A 20472-nucleotide genomic window follows, 5' to 3' on the forward strand; every position below is an offset into this window, starting at 1 on the left:
GGACACGACTGAACTGAACTGAGCGTGAAAGACCAGTCGACATAGATATAAAACCTCCTTTTATTGCGAAAACAATACTGCTCTAAGTTTCGAGCTTTCAGCGTAGCGCGGTGGTAGCCACGTCTTGCCCACGTGATTTTGTGATGTCACACCCCGCGTGACACTAGGGTGAGAGCTGGGCTACCAACTCAAGCGGTCGGCGTAGCGCGGCGGTAGCCACGTCTTACCCACTTGATGCTGTGACGTCACACCCCACGTGACACTAGGGTGAGAGCTGGGCTACCAACTCAAGCGGTCGGCGTAGCGCGGCGGTAGCCATGTCTTACCCACGTGACGCTGTGAGGTCACACTCCACGTGGGCTGGCAGGAGCTGCCAACTTGGATGTTTCGTTTCACATGGGACGGTTATGTCAGAATCAGCCTGCTAGGACCATGGCATTCACGTTACCCCTATAGGCCACTAAGGCACGTTCATATGGGTTGGTTAAAGCGGGGCTTTATATGTGGGCTGAGGAAGAAGAAAAAGAGAAGAACGCTCATTCACCCGCAGCTAATGCTTTCGCTCAATATTTGGTTCAGCAGCGTTGAACCCTTGTAATTTTTTTAACCAAGCATGTCTGCGTTTCCTATAAGGGCAGTATGTTTAACTTGGGATCCAAGGGTCGTGGAGGGCTGAATTCCGACCTGCACCCTATCATACCTCAAGGGCGAAGACCCGAGTTCAAAGCACATGCCATATCGGCCATGTCATGTGATCTGGTGACGTCAGGCAATCAATGACCGATTTATGCCTGGCCATGCCAGATACCATTACCACCTGCCAGGTCTATATGCCCGTGATTTTTCGCTGTGAACGTCGACATCGGATTTTTCGGAGAATGCGGCCCTCAACGCATGACCGTGAACTGTATTGCAGAAGAGGAGCGAAATTGGCCTTTTCGTTGATCACAGATGGGGAAACACTTTCGCTGCATAACCTCGTTCAAGCAGAAATAGAAAGAAAAAGTTGATAATTCAATATTAGAATTTCTGTTCTTCCTTCCATTTGTTTTTCTTTCATTTATTCCTACGTAGATTAAATGTATTAGCGCTATGTCCTGCATTGAAACTACTCGCGAAACTCTCTGCAATCGCTATATTTTATTAAATGACAATCCGACTGCTTTACATTTTCTGCGTTATATAAAACGCCGCATGGCACAGCAGTAAAAATTTTATTTTTGTTCAGTTCCTTACTGCCGGCGTTGTCAGGATCGGTCAAGCCATATAAACCTGGTTGTTTTAAGACCGCCTGCTCGTGCAAACTTATCAAACTTAACACATAAGATGCTCTAGTTTCATTCTGGATTTTGCCAGAGCTATAGCTAGAAAGCAGCGCAGAAGACGGGCACGTAGAAAGATCAAAGCACACTGCACGAGTGCTACCTGCCCCTCTGTCAGTGTCCTTGTCTTCTGCACTGTTTTTCTGGGCTTGTTAAATCGCCTATATCTAAAGAACCTTATGTAACTCCGTTTAATTGCACGATTTTGATTGAAATGCCTGGTGGCTTTCTTTTTTTTTTTTTAATTCGTCCTCTTAACTTTCATTTCTTGCGAACCAGTGCCAAATATTTGCATACACGCCCATCGCCCTGCTTGCTTTTTGTCGCTCTCGATCAAGATAAACCAATGGCGCAAATGATTCATTTCCCCCCCTCTTTACTCAATACTGCATACACATCCGATTCCCTTTTACCAACGAATTCGTACTCCATGCCATTCCAGCCACATTTGGTCAGGTGGACGAACTGAGTAACAGTGCTGGTTTTGACCGCTGAACTCGGGCCCCGAAATCATCGGGCGCATGCACGCGCATCGTCCAAAGACCAGCAAGAAGAAAAAAGGACGAAGTCCGTGCTGCGCCGTTTTGACCCTTGTTTTAACAAAATTCAGTGCTGCGTAAACTGCTTCTAAATTGTACTTGCGAGAAAGTATAACTGAACCGACATTTACTCGTACTTTTAAGTGGTGCCGTTCTTCTTCGACATGCACCAGGCCTTAGTCGACAACGGGGACGGCATCGCCACATTCAGGTGTGTTCTGGTAGGCGATGGAGGTACGGGGAAGACAGCGTTTTTCAGGCGCCACTTAACGGGAGAGTTCAGCAACAAGTACGAGAGCACTTCAGGCGTGAACGTCGGTCCGCTCGTCTTCCACACAAACCGGAGCCCCGTCCGGTTCAACGTCTGGGATACGGCCGGACAGGAGAAGCTTGGTGGGCTGCGGGACTGCCACTACAGAGCCATCCAGGGTCAGTGCGCCATCGTGATGTTCGACGTGACTTCCCGTGCGACGTACGAGCACGCGTCCGAGTGGTACTACGGTCTAGTCCGTGTCTACGAGGACATCCCCGTTGTGCTCTGCGGCAACAAAGTAGACCTCAAAGACCGCAAAGTCAAGATCAAGTCCATCGATTTTCACGTTAGAAACAAACTGCCTTACCACGACATCAGCGTGAAGTCGAATTACAATATCGAAAAGCCCTTCTTGTCACTGGCACGCAAGCTCTTAGGCGTTCCAGACCTGGCGTTTGTTGTCGAACCTGCTTCAATACCTCCCGAGGTCGAACTCGACGATGAACAACTGACAAGGCTTATTAGTCAAATGACAAATGCCCAGACCGTGCCCCTTCCGGACGGCGACGACGACTTTTGATTGGCGGTTTCCCCGCGTATTGTTGCTGTTCCAGTTGGGGACATTATATATACCTGCCTCATTCACCGGGTACTCCACAAGCGTAAAAGTTTTGTGCAGGTCGAGCTTTGTGTTATTGAAGTTCCCTATTATATATCTTATATAATATTATAATATGAATGATTCATTAGAGTAAAGGATATATGTCAACCGTTGATTGTGTATAGGGCTTGTCTTGATCGGTAATTATTTCCTCTCAACTTATTGTATGTGTAGTAGTATAGATGTTTGGTGGTTTTGCTGCGATGCACTCCGCTTGAAGGAATGCTGATTAATTTCGACCGCGTCGAGTTTTTTAATCGCATCTATGATTTTGGCGAACTGCGTAGGCCATTAGACTACTGCCACATTTGTTTTATGACGAGCGTATCATGTGTTTTCCAGCACAAGTGTGTCGTTTTTACCGCGAGTTCGTTCAGCGCTGAGCTATATAGTTTTGCCGACAAAAGGCGGTACTGGTTTAAAGTTGAAACTGTATTATGAAACATCACTGATAAAATATATAGCTAGAGGTCCCATTGCACGAAACACGATACCATAGGCGGGACAGGTCATAAAAATAACAGTAAAATTTAATTGAGAACTAATCAGTGGATTTAATTCAGGGAGCAAATGGCAATATTATTCTCGTATATATAACCCGATAAACATAGTATAAGATAAAATAGCAACATAAATAATCGGATTTCACAGTGAAATACGACATGGAGGGCCCGGACAGAAATGCAAGAAAATGCACCGGCACATAACAATGTCGTTTAAATGAACTGAAACAGTTAAAAAGCTGCTTTTCTTTTTGAAACCTGAAATTTGGACTTCTCACTGCGCGCTCAAAAGCAAGGATGCCTACTCAGACTTACCGATAAAACCAGGCTCTGCAAACGTTTATAGTTTACTTACAGCCAAGTTCTATGCGACATAACAATTCTTCAAGACTAGTATTAAAATGATGAAAGCAACAGCAATGAAGAATTTTCTGATATTTCGGTTCCCTGAGTGCAGAATGAGAGTGCAGAAGTGTGAGGAAAAACAAAGGCGGTCAGCTGGACGGTCACCATGCGCTGACATCGAACGCCACATGGGCGTAACTGCCTGTATCGGTCTATCAGCTTATCTACGTTTGAGGCTTCTCATTGTTGAATTAGGAATGTAAACCACACTTATTGAACGAACTGTAGATGTACCCGAACGGTATGACAATAAATGTCGCAGTAACGATCTCACTTCTCGGTGGACACTTCAACCGCGCTGCGAGAGAAGGTGAAAAGGTAGGAGTCAAATAAGTAATGAGCTGTATGGAGGTATCCGGTTATTTCGACAAAATAGTAGCTGCGCCACTGCGGTGTCGCGGTGTACATACACCACACCATGTGGTAAGTCGAAACGAGCGGGTTGGTACAGGTGCGCGCCTCCGTGTGTGCCATGGTTAAATATTAATCAAAAAGGTAGGAAAAGAATGCTTCCGGCCGCGGAAATTGATATCTAATATCTTAGGCACACGAGCTGCAGCCGGCGGGAATTAAAATGGGATAGGAAGAGGATAGCGAGGGGAAGTACAGAGGGGAGCGATAGTAAGAAATGACAGGGGGAGCTTTGTACGTTATTTACAAAATAAAAAAAAGTGAACGAGTTCGCGTCACTCATGCGCAAGTGTCCAGAAGCAGAATAAACCGCGCACTAAAGTAACAAAATTCTTTCCAGACGAAGACAAGTTCACTTGTCGAAATGTTGGCTCAACTTGCGAACGGACCTCTACCTTTGTTCAGTGTTCTTTCATAATTCCAAACTGACATTTTTTACGTTGCGATGGGGACGCCGAGTCCATGTACGCATTTTTTTTTTTCGACGGGCATGATACCACGAACGCAAGCGCCAAGTAGCGCTGGAATTCTAAGGTGGAACCAAGTGAAAGCGGTAACGATAAAGTGTGTGTCATGGCAAGTGAGACTAAATGGAAGCGCGGAGACCCAGCTATAGTGCATGCTGCCAACTTCAGAATCGAAGCTGTACATATACTACGAAGCTGCTATGCGCAATGATTGTCATGAAGCGAAGCCAAGGTGGATTGCCCTTCAATGGTCACAAATCAATCATCATGACATTGAAGTACTGCCCAGCTGTATCGCACGCGTTTCTTCCCGGTCTGCACGCACCTCTAACAGCTGTGCTGAAACCAGTGTTGCAGGCGACGGTCGTCCTACAAATTTTCTTTTTTTGAAGGAATGCATTTAACAACTATTCGCTCAGCTGTTTGTTTTTTTGTTTTTTTTTTTTTCATCTGTGCACACCATGAGAATCGGTCACGTCACGACAAAAGAAAATTAATGTGCGCGCAAAGGATAGACTCGAGTGAGATTTGACCACGCGCCTTTTAAGTGCCAGTATGGGTCTGGCTTCACTGAGAAAACCCTCTTAGCTCTTAGTGGTAGTATAGTGCCTAGAATATACTGCCAGTATATTCTAGGCACTATAGTGGTAGAAAACCTGCATTGGTTGAAAAGGTTCTTCGCCAAACGTTGAGCGGCGGAATTAAAAAAAGTAAATGAATAGCGCTTAAAAGACTACCTACGGGCGGTTAAATGGGAATCGAAAGCAGGGGTCTTGAATTTTGAGTCATAAGCTGGGTCACGCAGGATTTTTTTTCTTTATTGCATGGGAAAACTTCGAGGAATATAAACTAGAACAGCTCATGCTTCAAGTCATCGGGCTGCATAATGCAAGCCCGCTATAACCAAGTAATTCCTCACCGTAACAAATATCAAAGTTCCGGGAGGCACACACAAGCATCGAGATGCGGTAGCCAAGGCGGCTCTTCCAGGGCAGCATACTCTCCCCGCGCCAAAGCGCAATGCTTTCGGAATAAAGACTTCGATGATCGTGGTGGTTGTCTGACGGTCCATCATTCGACTGTTCCGTAAGCTAAATAGCCCCATCAGCATAAACAAATCATAAGACACGTGACAGCTCATCCGAACGGGCAAAAAACAAATACGATATGGAGTGATTTCGATGTCCTCCTTTGCAGTCCGCTGCAATGTGTCCCAGAACAGCACAGCATCGCAGCTATGAATAAATCAATGGCCAATGGTTTCTGGCGTCTTACACTGGCGGCAGTTCACCGGCCATAGTAGAAATATCTGTATTATTAAGTTGCGATGGAGGCTGTTCTGTGGCGAGGAAGCCGCCGAAACATTTTATATCGCCACAGATTGCGTTAAAAGAGCAAATGACAGAACTGCCTCTCGGCGGCATATAGAGAACTAACAAACAGTACAAATTAAGCTTCGCAGCAATACCTATCTTGTGGTCTGCATATAATCTAGCAGCTTAGGAAGAACGCCCCAGATCTCGCAAGCATGTACCAATTTGCAGCAGATTGGTGAATGCTTGCAAGATCTGGCGTGTCCTTGCGAATCTCACATATGCTCATTGGCATACAGTCGTAAGCAGATTTGAACCAAGAATTTAAATTATTATTGGTGTGTTTAAAAGAACCATTTCTCAAGTGTACGGAACGACAATCAGATTATAACCAACGGCTTAAAAATTGTCACTGGCATGCTTGGAATGGAAGAGCGGCACGGCACGATCACTCGAATTCAAGTCGGCGAGGGATGATTGATTGTACGCGTATACGCATAGATCCCCAAGAGCTGACGGGATCGAGCCACGCGCTATCGCATCATACATACCCTTCAGGCCCACAAATATTTCGTGTTCCTAATTAGATCAGAAGTACTTACTAGATGGTTAGTTGATTCATGATGTAAACTGGAACATGCAAAAGACACAAATACAAGAAAATAAGATTGGCAGAAACAGCGCATTTTGTTTCATCGCGTCGAGAAATGTCTGCAGATGTGCTTTCTTCAGCGCTCTATTACCTCGTTAATCGCATACGCAAGACCGCTCACCTGGGACACGCGGGACACCGACAGATAAAAAGAATATATAAAACCAATGCTTTAACCGAATTGCCGACAACAGGTCAGCTATAAGATTCTGAGTAGGCGTGATTTATACGCTATAGCTGCGGCTAGTATATAGCTGCTGACAGATAGTGCTAACGATTAAGCAACGTTACGAAAAGACTGCACAATTTAGGTGTTTCTTGATCGACACGTACGTTCTACATTTACAGCATGTATGCATCTTGCAGTGGGGTAATCTAGCTAGCTAGGCGCGTCGCAAATGTAAGCAAGCATGCACGCGCATGTGTGTGTGGCGCTCTTGTGTGCATAGTGAGTGAGTGAGTTAGTGAGTGAGTGAGTGAGTGAGTGAGTGAGTGAGTGAGTGAGTGAGTGAGTGAGTGAGTGAGTGAGTGAGTGAGAGTGAGTGATGTGAGTGAGTGCGAATGAGTGAACGCCATCACTACCTAGTGCGCAAACGAACCACAGGTTAATTTCTCAGAACTTATTCGAACTAACGCTTGGCTGCCCTTTTTATTAATACCACGAATGTTCCAACGATTAAAATGACAAGCCGCACAGCTGGTCTACCCCAGCTGCTTTTGCCCTCGCCGAGTAAACATGGCAGTGCAGCCGCTGACCTAGAAGCAAGCGATAGCACACATATGTTACCATGGCAACCATTTGCGTGTACGCACAACCACGGCCGGTCTCGGGGGAGAGCGAGCGCTCTCTCCCTCGAGACCGGCTGTGGCACAACATGCCATATTGCGCAGAACGCCTATCGCAGTTGCGTACGAAGAGTGCTTTCCGTTTTTACTGGAGTATAGGAGGAAGAGCCAGCACGGAATAAGATTGTTACATTCAATTAAGGGTTTTCGTTCCCTTTGGTGTTGCTTCCGCTTTGAGCTGGGTATCAGCTGCCGTTACATTTCCAGGTCGGGAGTGGTCAGCGATAACGTGTCAGTGTGTAGCTTATGGAGTGCTAACGATATGGCAATGATATCATTCATGAAATAGTTTGGGTCCAATAGGAACCAATTCCACCTGGTTTAACCTATAGGTTTCAACTGGAAGCTTCTGTTGGCTTCAAATTGCTCCACGGTTGGGAGTGATGAATCCAACCAGGACCTCAAGGTCAGTTGAAGCTTACAGTTGGTCTCCTGAATTCCATTCGAAAGCACCATTTGGTTCCAATTAAATGAGCTATTTAATGGAGTGATGAAGCCATGCAATTGAATTTCAGAAACCTGTTGAATAATCCCATTGAAATGGCAAAGAACTAAGTATAATTCCCAACTGGAACAAGTGAAACCAGAACCAAACGGAATGCCCATTTGTATTCACGAACCAACTGGCTGACCATTGTGTTGAACTTATATGTGCAAAATTTAATCTACTGTTTCTATTTCTTTTACTGGTATATTGATATCACAGCCAAGTTAGTTGTGTCTCAGGAATATCTCTCAAATATGTTATTCGGGTGATCAGATATTATGCGAGATCTGAGAATCGCATTGGGGACACCCAACGCATAGCTTCGTTGCCGCTTGCCCCGCGAATCGGAGTTCTATTCTGTCTGCAGGAGAGTTCTCACGGATCTGCCAGAGAAGCACATAAGATGCTCTGCGATCGATATATGGTCATCGACTAGCGCAGCATGCTCATCTATATATATATAGCCCGACACCTTACCCAGTCAAAAAAAATCAATGGGTCCAGACCAGTCACATTAAAATGGTTCTGCCAATCCCAAATGGTTTGTCCAATGGGTACTGTCCAACCCAAATGGTTTCTCCACTCCCAATTGGGAAGCCCAGTTGGTTTCCTCACTCCCAATTGGGACGCCCATGCAGTTGGTTTCATGACTCTCAATTGGGAATGAAGAAACCATTTGGAGGTCCCAAATGGAACTGGAGAAACCAACGGGGCATCCCAATTGGGATTGAATAAACCCATTGGGCTAATGGGAAGCCCAATGGGTTACTTCGCTCCCAATTGGGACGCCCATTTGAAACGAATTGGGCTTCCAACTGGGCTTGGGAAAGTCAAGTCAGTGATATCCTTGACTGAGATGTGCACAGACAACAGTGAAAAATTTAAGTTCTTATAAAAAGTATATGCCACTTAATCTTATTAATTGATTATATCATGTTCACTCTAAGTTCAGGCATAATTAAATAAGTTAACTCTGAATAACAAAGATGTGTTACTGGTCCCAGCAGCACTATTCAAAGAATGGAGTATATAAGTCTGCAGCCTGTGGACATATACATTGAATCTGTGTTAGTTCCGTGTGTGTAATGCTTGCATGTCTCATATATGATTTCTGTAAAAAATTGTAATTTCATTCCACTTGTATAGAAGTCGGCTCCCCTATAACTACTGGACACAAAACATTGAAATTGCATCTCCATTCTTTTTTTTTCAGCTATGTGAGTTCAAACCATTTGGGCTCAATGGGTATTGCCATTTGAGTTCAATTGGTGAACCATTTGGTCTTCATGGGTGACCAATTATTTCCAATGGGGAGCACCAATTCATATCAAATGGTCAGGCCCAATGGGGGGCGAAAACACAATTGGTTTTTGACCAATTCATTTCAATTGGGAAATTCCCAATTGGACCCATCGACTTTTTTTGACTGGGTAGGGTTCGCTTGTTATCGAAAATTCGAACAGTTGGCGCAGTCACGGAGACGCCGAAGTCAGTGGAATGCGATAGCACTAGCAGGTTTCTGCAGCCCAGTGCTCGTCGTCGTTCAGTGGAATGCGATAGCACTAGCAGGTTTCTGCAGCCCAGTGCTCGTCGTCGTCTTTATATTTAATTTTCAGCACTGCAAGGAGTATAGACACCTAACTTTTGGGCTCAAATTTTATCCTTGTAATGATGCGTAAGACATTACACGGGTCACCACGTGATATTCGCATACGATGGCTGAATAATTTATAATCGAATCTATTTTTTTCACCTGTTTCGTTTTCAACAGCCGAGCGATGGCTGTGATGCCAAAATCAGGTCTATGTCTGATGGACGAAAAAAATAAAATAAACTGCGCTATAATCGTTCCTCTGTCGTTTGAATTCACTGCAACGACAAAGCCAGCCTGCATCGTAGAAGAGGAGTCCCAGTAAGTGAAGAGCTATATAGTGATTCTAGCGCTGATTTTTCATGCCGCTCATGACCTAGACTTGATTGTACACAGCGTCTCTTGGCTGCTGGAACCGAAACTAGTGAGAAAAATCAATAATATATCATTTAGCTGTCGTAGACGAAAACCGCGTGGTTATCCATATACAGGAATGTCTTACGCGCATTATTAACAAGAAAAAAAATTGCCAACAAAATTTGTTGTCTATGCCCCTTGTGGATTACCATTACTTGCATTCTCGACCACGTCACATGCCGCGGTGGTGCAGTTGTTAAGATGCCTGAATACTGTGCTGGAGTTCCTGGGTTCGATCCCAACCGCCGGCGGCTGCGTTTCGCGATGGGGCCGAAACGGAGAGGCGTCCGTGTGCTGTGCGATGTCAGTGCACGTTAAAGATGCATACTGAAAATTGTTTGCGCGTAGACAAGGACAAGTTAGGAAAACACAAGTAGTCGAAATTACCCAGTAGCACTCCACTACAGCTCCTCTCTCTCTCTTCCCGCTTTCACTCCCATCTTCCTCCCGTTCAGGGGTTCACGGAACAAGTGGGACAGATACTGCGTCTTACCTCTCCTGTGAACCAATTATTACTATTATTATATTATGTCAGGTGACCAGAGCATCTGGCAACCTCCAGCGCCTTTGAAAATTCGGTCACGTGGTGTCATGAGTACACACCCCGCGACCGATCAGCGCTGGGTCATGTAACATAGCAGCCACTTTGGCTCTGTCACGTTGTCTTGTGACGCCGTACACCATAGCGAAAGTTGGGTCATGTCACGTTCCTCGTGACGTCACACATCCGCCGACCAACCACAGGTTGTTCATGTCACGTGACATTGCAAGCTAGCGCACTGAGGCTCCCTTTAACCCTTCTTCGATTTCCTCGGACTTTGTACACCAATCTTCTACATCTCGTTCTATCCTAATTCGAATTAGAATTTTTGATCGCGTAGCCAGATCCTAATGGTATCACATTAAAACATACAGGACATCATTCGTCAATCACAAGTACAGTGCCGGAGGATGACGCTTTCGAAGGACAAACAGTAAACAAGATATTGTGCAGCAAATTTGCGCAGGCACCATTCGTATTACCCAGACCGACACCAGAGAAGGGTTTTTTAATTGCTCAGATCTAGCATACAAAATTGTCTCCGGTGTGCATAGGCGCCGCGCCAACTGGAAGCCGCGAGAGAGGCTTTTCCACCTCTGCTGCAAAGTCAAGGTCATATTTAGTTGCACTGGCTGCGTATCGCTAGGTGAGCGCTTGCCTGAATGGCAGTGGCGCGAGCACCTCAAACGACTGTTGTTTAAAATGTTCTTAACCCTAGGACAATGCAAATCACACTGGAGTCAAGAAAGCGTGGTGGCCAACACCTGTTGTGCCAAAACGGAGCCCACAATGCCTCTGCGATACTTAGACAGGGACGTCCCTAGTTGGAGCATGCTGTCAAGTGTAGTTTGGTAACAGGACGTTAGCTTTTTTAGATATCCCAGGACAATAGAATGATTGATGGCAACATGCACTTAAGACGGCCAAGGTAATGACTATAGGGAGTTTGATTAAAGTGCAATTCATTCTCATACCTGTAAACTTCGATGACACAAACGCTGTTGACGTATTACAAGCGTTTTGAATACCAGAACAAGTAATTTATGAACACTCTTGCATAGATACCCACAGTTTTTCAGAAGACAAAGCATTCTTCTACGTACATGTAATTAATGCAGTATTTTTTTTTCTATTATTATTTTTCAGTGTTAAATCGTTAAACCATGTACTTCTTCCCCCAGTGTCACAGCTTTGCACGCAAGCAGTAACACTAGAATATTTATTAAATTATAGTAAATAAACTATCATCACTATTATTAGATAAGAAATACTTTTCTAGACACAAGTGGCTTCCTGCATACATAATTGGAGATTTTTGTATTAAAATGACAAGGCTGCCAGCAAAGGGACACATTTATTTAAGGCGTAGCCAAACACACACACAGTCACACAACTGCACAATGATGTTATGCAAGGCCAGTCTTTTCATGGCGATGTGCACACACACGGTGAAAGCTTGAGGATGGATGTAGTCTAAAGTCTACTGTAGATGTCACGTGAGAGTTATCATAGGTGCTGTGCAATCTGTCGGCCAACTGAACATGACACCATGAGCCAGGGCGTAAGGCCAATACCACCTGCAAGAGTAAATACAAAGTAATTTCACCTTATGAAAACACAACTCTCAAAAAAACATTAAAAACATAGTGCAAAATGCTGATCCTACATTTATTTTAATACTATATTTAATGTTAAACATGCTTCTAGTAGGAATCAAAAAGACACTTAATGGTTGCATTCATTTTAATAATTACCATGCAATTTTTTTTTTTTGCATTTGTTCCCACTGTTTACAAGAAAATGCAAATTAGCAGTACTACATACAGAATAAGACAAATTATAATTTTCTTGCAGAAGGCTAGTGTTTTAAAATTCTGCATGCTAAAATTGGACCTGTAGTTGCAGTATTTTCTTGCTAATATGAACTCTGGTTCACAAACAAAACTTTGCATAGAGTGAGCCTGTATTAACGATTTGTGAAGCAAAAATTGTTGGGAAGCACTTTGATTATGGTACACTTCTGTGCACACTGATTGGCAGTGACATGGAAATCTGATAGGTTCTCAGGAACTCCAAAAAACTTATTGTCCTTGAAGTCATTATCATTTGAATATGGTGCAGCATGAAGCATATGGCTATTCATAAGATGCATAATGGTGGTTCATAGTTTGATGTCAGATCTCTACATCATTTCCCGCACTTCATGCACCACTAGTACAAATCTGTATTATGTTGGCCATTAGCATAATAGAAGCTGCAGTAATCATATTCTTGATAACCCTATGTGCAATATGGCATAGGTGTCTAGCAAAACCCTATTTTTCAAGATCCCTGACTCTTCCAGGTTTTCCCTGATTATTTCAGTTCAGATTCCCTGACGAGTCAGGAGGCTTAAAAATGTAGCTGCTAATGATATATATATATATATATATATATATATATATATATATATATATATATATATATATATATATATAATAGCTGTTTATTAATCATATTCAACAATTTACAATAGTGAAAAGGCTGTCATTAGTGTTAATGGCTGTTAAAATCGTCCACTGTTTACTGAAAATTAAAAGCACACTGATGCCAGCCTCAGAGCATGCGCAAGGGCATGCGAGTTGCCCACCTCGCAAACAGCCGAGCCAATCCAATCCCATTTTCCAGGGATGATAGCAGCACAGCTGGCTGGCCGCTGCCGGCGCGGTTATTCCCAGTTTGTCGAGTACAACCTTGCGCAGCGCTAACGCATATTTATTGAGTACCCATTATGTGCGTAGCGGTCCTTTATTGTGGCAGCTCAGCAATGTGCTCGCGTCAAAGTAATATATCGTGCCTCACTTTGCGGCGCGGCCGCCGAGGTAGTACAAAAAGAAAAAAAGAAATCTGCAAGAATAACACAGTTGCTCAGCGTCAGCTTAAAATGAAAATGCACTACAGAATATATCGTGCGATTTTCCCTGACTTGACAAAATTTTTAATGGTTCCCCTGACGATTCCCGGTTTTCCCGGTTGCTAGACACCCTGCATATGACATTACGTGTCGATTGCTCATAATGGCAGAATAAAGCATGATCTCCTCCCCCCCCCCCCCCCCCCCCCCTAGAAAAAAAGGTTATATATTTGCACCTTTGCACTTAATTTTGCTAGTGTAATGTGCTGAAAACACAGAAGACGAAATACCCATTTACAGCAGCCAAAGACAGTGCTCATCGTAGCCCATTATTATAGAGACTAAGATACATGCGTCCTAATGAGCTCATTACATCTCACCTTATCCATTGTTTGGATAATGAGCCTTCATATTAATAAGGTGCAAATGTGTTGAAAAAGTTCAGTGCCCAGAAACACTGCCCATGGTCTCAGTCATTCTTATTAATAGGGCATGACTGTGAGTTTTGTCACGTAGGTGATTCCAAAGCATACATCTAACTTCAGAGCTCAGCCTCTTTCATTAGAGGAGTTAACAGCAAGCATTAAGACACTTCAGAGCCCTCCCTCTATATTTAAGACCTGCGACATGTTCAGGAGCACAATACAATGCAACCTATCAACAATGAGTGCAGATGAATTGGCTGTCATTTCTTCAATGTATGCACTTATATTTTGCCTGTGTTTGACTGTGGATGTCATGTGAATGACAAAATTTGAAATTTTTTTGTTGCTGCGTCTCCTGCTAGGAAATGATACATTTCACTGTTTGCCAACTATCTTTTGCTTTACTTCTGTTTTGTCTCTCCACTTTTCCTTTGTGTGATGTTACCCAATAGTGCTGCAACGAATCAGTGCTTTTCTCAAGCCAATGCTGTGGCAAATCGAAAATGACAGGTGAAGGTGGAACCATATTACCAGATGATGCATCATGGCACTATGGCCCTTCCCACACTTTACTAGACAAAACAGGGAGATTTGTTTTATTTACATATGGCTGTATCAGCAACAGTACTTTGCTTCACAAAAAGATAATTTCTACAAAAAGAGTGAGATATACAGCGTGTCATGCATTCAAGACCAGCTCTACTTGTACGAATATAAACAAACTAAACTTTCACAGTAATAAATTGTCCCAAAAGTTCTACCAGCACAGCAACAATGAATGCATTTAGTTTTCAGAAATAACAAAATTCATTAGTGTGGTAAGTAAGTGAATTAGTTTAGTTAGCTCATTGTGATAAAAGTGGGCATCTGAAAAACAGCAAAGAATCGATGGAAATCAGGAAAATTGGGGGCCTTCTTAATGAAGTCTTTAGCAAAGTAAATGAGACAGGATTAGGTTGTTGACTTAGGTATCCACATTGCCATTTTCAAGTTTGGTGGCACCCTCTGACTGGCTCCTTAGAGGTCACGTAACCTTGATAGCTTGATCACACTCTCAATAAATCAGAAAATTTCTTTACAAAGAAAGAGGGAGTCACAAGACTACAATCTAAATGATGTCACATAAAAAACAAACAAACAAAAAAAAAAAGCATACACTGCAAATGCAGCTTCTGAGGCGTACAAGTTGGAGTAATATGGAAGGATGGGGCCAATAGATATTTTAAAGATTTTTGGCACATCCTGTCATATTGGCTATGATGCATGCCTATCATTTTAAGAACAGTAATCATTTTAACGGCAGTGCCTCCAACCTTAAGAGCAGGATATGTACCAAATGGTTCTTTTGGTGCTCATGGCTGCCATACCACTTTCTAAAGAAAACAGCACGCAAGTCTTAAGTATTTACTAGAGCCAAACGCTCAACCGGTCTGCACTACCATGGGATTACCTGCTCCCCTCTGTACTGCTTCTACATAGACCTGCCAGAAAGAACAGTAGCTAAATGACATTAATGTGCAGCCATTTGCCGTACAGCATCATCATCATCACCACCAGCCTGATTATACCCACTGCAGGGCGAAGGCCTCTCCCATATTTCTCCACTTAACCCGGTTCTGTGCTAGCTGCATCCACTTGACCCCTGCGAACTTCTTAATCTCATCCACCCACCTAACTTTCTGCCGCCCCCGGCTACGCTTTCCTTCCCTTGAAATCCAGTTTGTTACCCTCAGCGACCATCGGTTATCCTCTCTTCGCACTACATGTCCTGCCCATGTCCATTTCTTCTTCTTAATTTCCACTAGAATGTCGGTAACCTGAGTTATTTCTCTGACCCACTTTGCACGCTTCCTATCTCTTAATGTTACCCCTACCATTTTTCGTTCCATAGCCCTCTGGGTTGTCCTTAACTTAAGTAGAACTCTCTTGGTTAGCCTCCACGTTTCAGCCCCATAGGCGAGTACAGGCAAGATGCAACTGTTGTATACTTTCCTCTTGAGCGATACCGGTAAGCTGCTAGTCATAATCTGCGAGTGCTTGCCAAATGCGCTCCATCCCAATCTTATTCTTCTTGTTATTTCCTTTTCATGGTCCGGATCTGCAGTTACTACCTGTCCTAAGTAGACATATTTACCTACTACTTCTAGTATTTCGCTACCTAATGTAAACTGCTGTTCCTTCCCGAGGCTGTTGAACATTACCTTAGTCTTCTGCATATTGATTTTCAAGCCCACATTTCTACTTTTTCTGTCTAGGTCATCAACCATTATTTGCAGTTCATCCCCAGAGTTGCTTAGCAAGGCAATGTCATCAACAAATCGCAGATTACTGAGGTATTCTCCATCTACCCTTATCCCTAACTGCTCCCATTCCAAGTCTCTGAATACTTCCTCTAAACAAGCTGTAAATATTACTGGTGAGATTGTGTCTCCTTGCCTAACACCTTTCTTTATGGGAATTTTGTTACTTTCTTTATGCAGAACTATGGTTGCTGTGCAGCCACTATATATATCTTCCAGCACTTTCACGTACGGCTCGTCTACCCCCTGATTTCGCAATGCCTGCATCACCGCCGAGGTTTCAACTGAGTCAAATGCTTTTTCGTAATCAATGAATGCTATGTATAAGGGCTGGTTATATTCCGAGCATTTTTCTATCACCTGATTGATGATATGGATATGATCGATAGTAGAGTACCGTTTCCGAAACCCTGCTTGATCCTTTGCTGTACAGCTATTATCTAAAAATTCAGATCGTTATAGACAACTATGTTTCGCAGACAATGCATAAGCTGTGGAGCTAATTTCTATGACGCTGAGATGGTAATAGCATCAAATCACAGTTTTGTACCCACCAGCGCAAGTCTAGGCAACAAGGGAAAAACAAATACCCCGACATCTCTACGCCCATGTCTCTCTGGCAAAGTGCATTGCGTTAATATGGCCACACTCTTAAAGCTAAAGTCGCGTCAATATGTCTTAGTAACTTTCAAAGAGTATCACATTTTTGTCCTGTCACTTAAGTGTCATCTACTTTTCACTTTCAGTGTAGTAATAATAATATGCCAAAGGCTGCCTAGTGGAACTTTTTATGCTTTTTCGAACCACTACAGTTTTTTTTTTCTTTAATCACAGAAACGTTAAATGGCCTTCAGCCTGTCTGCTTGCTTGAGTGTGTCCATAGAGTGTTTTCAACAAGTTCTTTTCATCCGCAATGCTATACACACTGAAGTCACATCTGTTTGGCTGCATAGAGTTTTATCGAACATAAATAACTCAGGCACGAAGGGTGAAATTTGAGACGATTACCTGGTGGACTAGATGCAGGGGAAAGCAGTGAGCCGATGGGAGATAGCCAAGCTTCAGGAAGGGTCACAATGGCATGAGTTCTGTAGTTCCACACCAGGTACAAAACCGTGACGCCCTGTGACAACGAAGTTCACCATGTTGATGAAGGAATTGGAATTGCTTCATAAGTAATCAAGATTCTTGCCAGCTCGGCCATGTCATATTGTTTTGTGATGTCACAACCACCAGCTGACCAATTAATGCTCGGCTTTGTCATTTAACAACTATTGTAATCTGCCCGAGACATGCTCAATTTTTTACTCACAACAATGACACCGCATTATCGGGAGGAAGAATCATTTAAAGCTACTGCATTAAAGGGATGTGATGCAAAGTGTCACAACAATGACACCACAAAATAACCAAGAGGGGATCGTTTTAAATATTTTTCATACCAGAAAAGGCATAAATGAAAGCGCTAATACATGGATCTCCAATGCAGATGTGCGTGTCAAGCATAAGGAAAGTGAATTAGCTTAATGATGTGAGTGTGTCAACCAGTCAAATATTTACAAAACATTCATAATGCTTGAGCACTAGAGACCACACTACACACTACTGGAAGTTTGCACAACTCACAATGGTTACATCTTGCCTGGGATACAGTACAGGTGACAGAATTTTTGATGAAGGACTAAATTTTATGGACGAATCAATTAACATGTAAACAGCCCTTACCATGAGTGCATAGAGAAGTGCTGTGGCTGCCAGTCTCACCTTAAACATGTACATTGATTTCAGCTGAGCTGAAAAGTAAGCATAAATAACACAATTGCAGGTAACAAGCGAACGGTTTAGAGCAGAACTACAGAATGTAACCGGACTTATTTTGCACATATGTAGTGAAAATCATGCTGAACAATATGAGGACTCGGAACAAAAGCCGTCTGCCTGAAATCAGCTACACATGAAGCAAAGGTCTGTCTGACGATCGCTTTTGAGACAATGCAAGCAAAGTGACGACAAAGCTGACACATCGCCGACATAAACTGTTCGCACTGTTCGCACTCGCGGTGACAGCAGCAGCAAGCTCGCCTTCGGAAACAAAAGAACTCGAGCTGATTTCACTTACCCTGGTGTGCCAGCTCTTCGGACATCTTATTAATCTTTCGTTGTATCTTGGCGTACTTCGCAAACTCGTCGACTATATTCATGCTCCCCAGCTCAGCCCTAAGATCACAGACTTGTCGGCGCAAGTTAGTTTCCATTTCAGTCTCCTGTGACATTACCTGAAGTACCTGCAAATCAAACAGACAAGTTGTAAGCGCTCACAATCTGGCCAAGGACTGCCGGCGAGCAAGGCGATCACAAATTTCTAAAAATTAGAATAGACTTGTGTCGACTAGCATGGACAACCGACACAGCTGCGATTAAGAACAAGCTATGCATCAGTGCGCTTACCATTTTGACGATGAACGGTATGAATGCCGTGAACATGCCGCAGAATGTCACAAACCAAAAGAAGACGTAACTTTCTTGACTTCCCATGGTAATTTCTTGATTTTAGCTAAAACAAAGAAACTCAATCAACTGCCAAAAAGCCTCCAACGACCAGAGGCCGGCCGTTTCATTAGCGAGTCCAAGCGGTCACCATCACCCGTTCCTAACCTTTCATCGATCAATGTCCTTTTGAAAGAGAAACACAACCTCGGTTAACTGCGAATAACCACATGCGACCTCTTTTCCCCCGAATTTTAACGTTGTCAATCAAGAAAACTGGCCATTTTCATTTGACGTGACAGTCGCCGTTACTTTTCGATCGCTTTCCAATCAACCATCGAGACAGGAAGCGCGGCACGGCGCCGCTTTGCGAAAAGTGTAGATGTCGCTAGACGCTTCCTGTTTTGGTTTCACTTTTGGCGAATATCGCCGGTGGTGGGGCCCACACGCTCCATATTTTTAATTTCACTGCCGCCTGTTATTCTCGCTAGCGTAAGTTCCTGGTGTACGGATTTGCGTCGTGTTGCATCCAAGCTAGCCTACTGGCCAACTACCGGTACAACGACATATGACCGCATGAAAATGTGCTTCCATTTCTTGCAGCTTTGACGCACTTTTTACTGACAGCTGTGATCACGACTCGCCTAGTGTTTGCGGCTGCTTCGTGGACTGCAGTGCGCGCCGATGCCGCCTTTACACGTACCGTTTGAGCACGTTGTTGCTGCACTGGGAAAGCGTAACCTAGATTAGCGTCTGCTGTAAGCATGGAAGACGTCTTTTACAAACTTGCGAAGGAAGCTTCGCATCACAAGCACCCTGCTTTACGCCAGGCATGCCAAGAAGCTCAAGGTATTGAGTTTTAAATCAATCTCTCTGTTCGCCTTTCTTCCCCGGCTTTTTAGGGTGTTACTGCTCGTGTAATCAATTCTCCTAATGATTCTTTGATTTCAACTTGCTTTACTTTGCAGAGGCCTTGGCAAACAAGCACGCTTTATTGAGGAATCCGCCATATGAAGTCAGGTAACCAGCGCGTTGTCTTTCCTCACTCGTTTCTCTAATTTTTGCTTGCCAAACGCAGCTGTACTGATTGCACGATGGTTTCAGACAAAAATGCTTTGACGCTTTGCAACTGGCGCTGGAGTCCAAAGAAAAGAAGCTTGTTTCCCTGTCCTTTAGTGGCTTACAGGTATGTTAATTCTTATGTCTGCTTTTCACTACAGAAACCTGTCTTGCTCATCAGAGTCCGTGCAGAGACCTTTTCGCATACTCTCAGTGCATGCAATAAATGTCCCTAGTGATTTTGCCCTGTCCATGTACCTCTTATGCTAGTTTTGTCTACATGCAATTAGTAGCATTGCAAGAATAATCTGTAGCTTGTAGCCCTGCAAACTTAGTAATGTCACACAGCTGGACAAATTACCTGCCACAAAAAAGCTGTACAGTTTGCTTCTAAAAATGGGCTCCAGGTGATAGCGCTTCACACCATGGAGACCAGAAAAGACAGTGCTGTGTGTGTTCATGTCGTGTTATCATTTTTTTCAAGAATGGCAATAAATTTCTGAGGTTGAGCTCTTTCTGTCAGTTATTTGCAGCTTCATGCCACCTTGAGAAACACCATAGTGAATGATAATGGCCCAAGGTGGTATTACAGTTCTACATGTTAGGGTTCTCTTTCAGTTATTCGTATTGAGTGTAGAAAACATACCATATAAACAGGCCGTGCAACATATGTGAGGCTGCTTTTGTAACCAACTATGATTCAGCAACTTTAGCTGTCTTATTTTTTTTTCTCCAGCCGAAGTTGAAGCATCTTTAGCTGTATGTCTTTTTTTGGCTGTCGATTGGTGTCCACAATGCCTTACCTTTTCTTCGTCCTTAAGGCAATTATCTGATCTGTTTATTTTTTCATTCAAAGAACATGGTTCATGGCGCTGCTTGCTGTGGAAGTTTTATATGCGG

The 20472-nt window shown here is 43.5% G+C and overlaps 2 protein-coding genes and 1 pseudogene across 4 annotated transcripts in view; 2 read left to right on the forward strand and 1 right to left on the reverse strand.

Moving 5' to 3' along the window:
- The first annotated feature begins 2025 nt into the window (after nt 1-2025).
- Nucleotides 2026-2694, forward strand: LOC146207725 (GTP-binding nuclear protein ran-1 pseudogene; annotated as a pseudogene).
- Nucleotides 2695-11743: 9049 nt separating this feature from the next.
- On the reverse strand, nt 11744-18870 carry LOC146207726 (guided entry of tail-anchored proteins factor 1-like). Of its 2 annotated transcripts, XM_084590069.1 has the most exons (6): nt 18682-18870; nt 18475-18580; nt 18146-18311; nt 17752-17819; nt 17035-17149; nt 11744-11985 (listed from the first exon to the last, which is right to left on the reverse strand). In XM_084590069.1, exons 2-6 carry the CDS (start codon nt 18559-18561, stop codon nt 11915-11917), a joined length of 507 nt encoding a protein of 168 aa, XP_084446195.1. In that variant the 5' UTR covers nt 18562-18580; nt 18682-18870; the 3' UTR covers nt 11744-11914. The 2 variants fall into 2 exon arrangements, with proteins under 2 accessions (XP_084446195.1, XP_084446189.1); XM_084590063.1 differs by having other exon boundaries at nt 18475-18869.
- Nucleotides 18871-18903: 33 nt separating this feature from the next.
- Nucleotides 18904-20472, forward strand: part of LOC146207727 (brefeldin A-inhibited guanine nucleotide-exchange protein 3) — a 102439-nt gene continuing 100870 nt past the window's right edge. The window contains exons 1-4 of one of the 2 annotated variants that reach the window (XM_084590051.1): nt 18914-19005; nt 19117-19362; nt 19482-19533; nt 19618-19699. In XM_084590051.1, coding sequence (XP_084446177.1) covers nt 19278-19362; nt 19482-19533; nt 19618-19699 — 219 coding nt within the window. In that variant the 5' untranslated portion in view covers nt 18914-19005; nt 19117-19277. Of the gene's footprint in view, nt 19363-19481; nt 19534-19617; nt 19700-20472 lie in introns of both variants that reach the window. The other variant, XM_084590042.1, reaches the window with a different exon arrangement.

This window comes from Amblyomma maculatum, chromosome 1 (genome assembly GCF_055883805.1).
Source record: "Amblyomma maculatum isolate TAMU_Amacu chromosome 1, ASM5588380v1, whole genome shotgun sequence".
In the NCBI taxonomy this organism is placed as follows: Eukaryota; Metazoa; Arthropoda; class Arachnida; order Ixodida; family Ixodidae; genus Amblyomma; species Amblyomma maculatum.